Here is a 7,163-nt window from a genome sequence, read left to right as displayed (position 1 = left end):
CAATGAAACTTGGCCCTCCAGCTGTTTTGGGACTACAACTCCCATCATCCCTAGCTAACAGGACCAAGGGTTGGGGGTGATGGGAATTGTAGCCCCATAACAGCTGGAGGCCCAAGTTTGGCCATGCCTGCTCTAGAGTCTTTTCATGGGGCACAGGAGGCTGCAAGGGGAGGAAGAGTCAGGAAACTCTCCTTCCATTAATCTCCTTACGTTAACTGACCTTACAACGGAAACCATTGGCCATGTTCACACGTAACACTAAACCATGGTGCTTATCAGTGCTTTTCTTCTAGAAAAGCTTCTAGAAAAAGAGGTGTTGGTACTGTGTACCTTGATTACCCCCAGAAAAAAGGACCGGTAAGTAAAAAGGAACTATGGATAACACAACAAGTCAACATTAAGGGAAAATAAAAGTAAGTACTGGTGATGTTCTCTAGAGACTTTGGCCAGATTGTGCACATAGGGTTATCCCATGGTTTAGCATTCCATGTGAACTGGGCCACTGAAGTTAAAGTACAGGCTATTCCCCATAGAATTTCTTCCTATACAAATGCAGTCCAGTGCTGTACTTGGCCACTGAAGTGCTTGCAATCCTATGAGATACGGGGGGGGGGGGGACATTACACATGAGAATTCCTGGGATCATCACTGGCATCTCCTCACATGAGAATCCACCTAACTACACTAGTCTACTCATGTATGGAGAAAGTACTTTTAATCAAGTTCCCAAAGTATGTGGTTTTTTTTTAAAAAAAATCAAGCAGTTTACAATCCCCCCCCCCAATGGCAAGAACTTTCTTCAGCTTTCTCCCACAATTACAGCATGCAGTCTTCTGTAAGCTTCCTAAGTCTTTTTTTCCCAATGAACAAAGATAACTGAAGAAAAATTAATGAAAATATCACATTAAGAAACACTGCATTAAGGATTGGATGGGGGGGGGGGGAAAGCTTTAAATACAAACATGAAATCCTTTATCCTAGCTGTTTAACTCTTATGAATAAAAAATGGGATTAGTAGTGTTGTGTTAAGACCTGGATTCCCTTCCTAAGACTTCGATGTATTTGTTGTCTAGCATAATGAAAACAGGCTGGCTAGGTAAATACATCACACACCATGTGGTCCAAGTTTGCATTCTCCTCACCCCACTTTTTAAATAGTCAAATGCATTTCATAGATTAGGATCCTAAAACATTCATATATTATTTCAAGAATAGGAGGGTAACCTCAACTATTCTACTTCCTCTAAACATTTTTTAATCATCATTTAATCAGCTTAATTTTGATTAGACTAGATTTAGTTTTGGGAAATGTGAACACGTTTAATTTAGGTTAGTGTTTAAGTTTCACTCTTTCCTAATTATGGTTTTTTTAAGAAACCTTAGAGAAGCAGCAGCAATACAAAGCATCTAGGATGAACCACTGAACTGCTGCATGTGTCTTTTTTCCTGAAAATTTGCACTCCAAGGCAGATCATTCTCATCTTGTGTGCATTTTACACCCAAGCCAATGGGTGCATTGTTCTCTAACAGTTATTTGTACTAATGCAAGCCATCAAAATTTGCTCAGATTGAATGCAAAGTAGTTTCAATCACATTTTAAATCCAAATCTTTCTTTGTTTCTCTAATACAAAACATTTTCCAAAATAAATTCTGTAAAACAAAGAGCACATTTCAGAACAGCACATTTCTGCATTTCAGAACCCCTTTGCTCCCCAACACTGAAAGGAACCTATGCTTATTCTCTCCCTTTCTGTATCTGTTATCTGCTATGCAAGAGAACTCGACTGGGTGAAAAAGAATACCTGCCTTGATTGCGACAGTTTCTAAGGGAAACAGTACGATGGTAAATCAAACTGGGTTCCATTCTGAAAAGTAGATTGGTAGGGCTATGACTTCTAAACTGTTTGGGCTGAACTACCCCAAATCTTGCCCTTCCCACAGAGCTATATGAAAGACCAAGGCCTTCCTTCTCCCTCAAGTGCTATTAGGTTGAAAATTATGCTGCGTTCATAGATCATTGCCCCTTTATAAATACATGTGTGTAGAAGCTGAATGTGTTTTTTGCTACCTCTCTTTCCCCCTCCTCGCCCTGTAAATTATAACTGAGCAGAAAGAGAGGCCACAGGTGGATAATAAGGCAGAAAGGAAAACAATGCATGTGTGAGCAGGGAAGTGACAGCTCACAAGAGATTTAAGAGCAGAGGATTACCGGTAAGTATTGCTTTCCTAAAGGCCAACAACTCTATAAAAACCAACCCTGTTTTCAACTAGGCAGAGAAATAAGTGGTGAACTTGTATTGCCTTTTCAATGAGAAATTTGCACTGGAGGTGACGCGAAGCTACTAAATTCTTCGTCGGTTTTTTTTTTGCGGTTTGAATTTCCTTCTGGAAGATGGATTCATTCAGAAAAGGGTTCTAATCACAACCCACATATAAAAGGAATGCTATCCCAACAATTAGAACGAGTGGGAGAAGGACACTAACCACTGGATAAATCAGAACTGAAGGCAAGGTATGCAGCCATCAGAATACAAAAAACAAAAAAACCCCCAAGAGGAAATACATTTATTGGTAAACACACAAAAATCAAGGTGATTTGTGTGCTATTCAGCTTTGCCTAATCAATAATAATAAATATAATGTCTTAATAGACTACACTGAGTACAAATTAAATTCCCTTTAAAGCCCACTGTTTAGCAGCTTCTGAATGTTCAGGGATGCACAAGGCCCACCTCCCTGTTTCTACTATGTACAAAAGAGTCTGCTCACCACTCAGAATATCTGCATAGTAAGAATGTTTTTTTCCTGCTACTATATTTACATAAGAGCAACAGAGGATTTTAGTGCAAAAACAAAAACAAAAACGAGAGACTGTGTGTTAGCCCCGGTGCTTCTGGCACACCTCTCTCTGAGTTTTATTGCACCGGCTTCGTAGCACTACATTTTAGGTCGCCAGCCGTTAATGAACTGCAGTATTTTCTTAACCTGCAACTTGCTTAGCTTGAAGTCCTCCAAAAGGATCTCTTCATTGAGCTGAACAAGCAAGTTGCCGTCAATCTTCTCTGTAACGAAAAAGGATATGACATCCTCAGATAAACCTATAAACCTCAGAGATTTAGAAACCTCCTCTATTGAAAGTCCAGACAGATCCACAGGGGGCTGCCAAGGAGAGCCATCGCCGCAGGACCTTGGTGCTAGCTGAAGGTGGAGGGGAGACGAGAAAGGATAAGGGATGGCAAAGATGTCTTGCATGCCCTTTTTGCCAAGGTACTGATCTTCAGAAAGGTCTGGCGAGCCTGCCTGCGGCTCTTCCTCCGCACCATCTATTCTGAAAGGCAGTGGACACAAGTCAAGGCCGGGCTTCTCATCTGCCGCTTTTGGTGCACGAGGGGGTAAGGCAGGACACGAGAGAGACTGCGGTGTGCTACTGACTGCCAGGCTCTTCTCATCGGTGCACTCGAGAGAGTAACTCGCCGACTTTGGGCAAGTGGGCACTGCACAACCAGGTTCCGCTGCAGATGGTAGGGTGTCCCCTACAGGAAATTCACTTCTATCCAAGTCAAATGTAAAAGTTGCTGGGCAGTTTCTCTTTGGTGTGCCAGGAGTCTTCTGTCTTGGATAACTGTAACTCCTGCTTGGGTCCAATAGAAATTCACCCCTGTTAAGGCCTTCAGCAGCTCCGGAACAATGATTTGGCCACGACAGCCTGGAGGACAGAGCATCAGCAGAGGGGCTTCCAAAAGGCAGTAGGTTGCCAAAATCTTGTAGGTCAGCCTTCACTGTGCTGCACGGATAGCAAGCAACAGGAGCGCTCTCGGAGGCAGACTCAGCTTCTCCTTCTGCAGCATTGCTTTTTTTTTTTTTTAAGATAAGCAAAAATATAATTACTTTGGTACTTGGTGGTCATGTGAGAAAGCTATTACTTTGCTTTACATTATGTCAAGATGGCGGTCAGTGTCTTTATACAATTTCCCTTCTGCAGAACTGTTTGCGCATCACAAATTCAAACACAGGAATTAGACTTGGGGGGGGGGGGCGACATGCAAAGCCAAACAACACCCACATTCCCTGAAAAGCAGTTAACTGTACTGACAATTATGCTGTAATTTCTAAGCAAATTAGTTCACTTAAGTGGAGGGCACCACATTGATTGAGCTTGCTGCTATACACCAATGGGAAGTTTTTAAAAATCACTTTTCATCATGCCAGTAAAGCTTGCGAAGTTATCTAACATTGCATGTTAGACTAAATGTATAGGGGGAAATAGGGTGGTACACTGTGTACTCTGAACTGAAATAATGAAATCTGGACTCTGCTAATTTAATAAAGAACAGATGTCTGGCCCCTGTACCTTAAACCTAGTAGGTAGAAGGATCTAGACAGATATGAGAGATAATTCTCATGTTCATTCTAAGGGACTGAACTTGCAAAACATGTGCTCTATGACAGTGCACTGTAATGCTTCCTTTGACATTAATATCCAGTGCCTCACAATCCATAGTATGCCTATCTACATGTGGACCAATTTTCAAAGCACAGTGCAAAACTGCAGGGATTTCTTGTTACAGTAATTTGGACTTCCCTAATGAGTTGGGTTGTTTTTTTAAATGGCTGGAGTAATCCACTTCAGTGACTGTTCCCTTATACAGTGGTACCTTGGGTTACATACGTTTCAGGTTACATATGCTTCAGGTTACAGACTCCGCTAACCCAGAAATAGTGCTTCAGGTGAAGAACTTTGCTTCAGGATGAGAACAGAAATCGTGCTCTGGCGGCACGGTGGCAGCAGGAGGCCCCATTAGTTAAAGTGGTGCTTCAGGTTAAGAACAGTTTCAGGTTAAGTATGCACCTCTGGAACGAATTAAGTACTTAACCCGAGGTACCACTGTTTAAGATGTAAGGAAAACCCAAAGGTATCTATTAAGACAAGAGGCTACATTATCTTACCTATTAAATGTATAGTTATTACAGGGAAACTTTGCACAAGACTGTTTGAATAAATAACTTGGAAGAATGCTCTTCGCAGTTACTGTAAGCATCCATGAACAAGAGAAGGCTGAGAGCCAGAAGTGTTCTGTACTTACATGTTGTGCAGCCCTGATGAATAGTACGAGAGTGTTGGACTAGGAGAACGAGTCTGCTGCCGTGCTGGTTTGTTTGCCCGCGGAGGAACAGATGGACTGGTGGATGTTGGCTTTGAATTTCGTGGAGGAACAGGAGGGGCATTCAGGAGCCTACATTCTTCTCTGACCTAGGAGGGAAATAAAACTTTATCAATCAGCAGAACTTTAGTATGTTCAAAGCACACTGCATAAGTAACCAGCAATCGGTACAGAAACCCTGTAAATAATGCTTTTCTTCTAGGAAAAAGGTACTGTGTACCCTTGAGTACCCCCAGAAAAAAGCACTTACTACAGATGCAGAACAGAAGCTGTGAGAGAATGACTTGCTTAAGCCCACCTAGTGAGTGCACTGATCAAGCAAGATCTGGATTTCCTGGGTGACTTCCCAGCTCTTTTTCTTCACCCCCGCATCACACCTGGTGTGCAAGAATTTAAGACAAGGCTTGAGAGTCCAGGTGGGTAACCTCATCGGAATCAGAGGTAGATGCATCAGCTCAGGTCCCAGTTTTTTAAGGATCACAAAACAAGAGGAATAGGAGTGGTATTCATCCTGCAATGCCCACAAAGGTGGTTAAAAACAAGCAAACCCTGAGTACTGGAATACAATGCTATTTCCTTCTTTGTAGCAGATATGTATTCATATAGAAAGCATAGCCTGTCTACTTATCTGCTGCCAGCAGAGGGCATATGGTAGCCACTGAAGGATTGCATGAGCTGGTACAGATGTTACTGGACCCAGCTTACTTTGGTCATCTGCCCATATACAAACAGTCTACCTATGTGAGCAAGAAACGTCTGAAGAGGAGACTAGAGTGAAGGAGAACCTCTTCTTCCATAACTAGAAGCCATGGTAAAATATTAAAATATGCAACTACCCAGTAGGAAATGGGAAATCATTTGGAGTTCCTATCACAGAAAACTGCAAGCGTTTTAAAACTGGTGTTTTAAAAACCAGGCAAGACAGTCTGCACATTTCGGTTGTAACCACCCTTCAATATTGTGATTGCAGGTTTTGTAACTGTAAGTTGTTGTTTTTTTAAAAGGTGCGAGATAGCATACTACAACAATGGGAGAATTTCTCCCTCTGTGAATACTAGCAGTGAATACAAGGCTTTGATTTTTAATGCTTATTTCAAGATATTAAAGTGTTTTATATATCCAGAATGCAGCACTATACCTGCCATTGTGCAAGCAGCTATGCATCATCGTCATCAATTTATTAATCACCTTCTACACATCAAGGTGATGTACAATTAAAACACCAAAACAGAGCTTAAAACACAAAAAGCAGAAATAGTAAAACTAAAACAATACAAAGTGGACACTCCTGGCAAAGACCAATTTATCCCACCTGTGGCAGGGCATCAGAATAATAGGAGTGACAGGTGTGGGTACAGAGGTACTAGCTGTACAGTGGTCAAGGCAAAGCTGTGTCAACTGAGTAGAAGTGAGGGGCCAGAGGATAGCACTTTGATGACCTCCATGTGAGGAGCTAATCTTTAAAGAGGCCTTCAATTCCCAAGCAAAAAAATTTAAATGATTTTTCTTTTGTGGCTGTTACTGAATTCAGCCATAGCACCAACGAGCTTTCAGTGTTGCCCCCTAGATTGCAATAAATTGATTAAATTCCGACTTGAGCACCAGTATGGTATGCAGAGCAATAATAATGCTTTTATAAAGTGCGATAAAATGTTGTCTACATATTCATTGTGAAGAAGTAGCTCAGTCCTAGAGAGAACTTTAACCCAGAAGACCGTCCTGTACCAAGAAAGGCTCCATAGGGCACTGTTTTGAAGCTTTAAGAGTAAAAAATGTATGCTCAGCAGTAACAAATGAAGCAAACATGCTCTGTAAATATTGTACCAGGAATAAACAAGAGTCTTACTTACTCACTGCATTAAACCAAATATATAGAGAAATGCCTTTACCTCCAGAAACATGTATTTTTTTAGCGTGCAACTACCAACTGGTATTCATTAAACCAAGGCATATTTAAATAACTTCTAAAGTTAGGCTAACAATATGCTACAACACCATGG

At 41.4% G+C, this 7,163-nt stretch overlaps 1 protein-coding gene across 4 annotated transcripts in view; it reads right to left on the bottom strand.

Moving 5' to 3' along the window:
* Positions 1-752: 752 nt before the first annotated feature.
* The window catches only part of GAREM1 (GRB2 associated regulator of MAPK1 subtype 1), a 71,654-nt gene continuing 65,243 nt past the window's right edge, over positions 753-7,163 (bottom strand). For all 4 annotated transcript variants that reach the window (XM_081918527.1, XM_081918528.1, XM_081918530.1 and 1 more), the window contains 2 exons: positions 5,086-5,252; positions 753-3,851 (listed from right to left, as the gene is read on the bottom strand). In XM_081918527.1, the coding sequence (XP_081774653.1) occupies positions 2,939-3,851; positions 5,086-5,252 (1,080 nt within the window). In that variant the 3' untranslated portion in view covers positions 753-2,938. The remainder of the gene's footprint in view (positions 3,852-5,085; positions 5,253-7,163) is intronic.

Source organism: Podarcis melisellensis (assembly GCF_964234715.1).
Source record: "Podarcis melisellensis genome assembly, chromosome: 7".
In the NCBI taxonomy this organism is placed as follows: domain Eukaryota; kingdom Metazoa; phylum Chordata; class Lepidosauria; order Squamata; family Lacertidae; genus Podarcis; species Podarcis melisellensis.
This window is presented reverse-complemented; position numbering and strand designations above follow the sequence as displayed.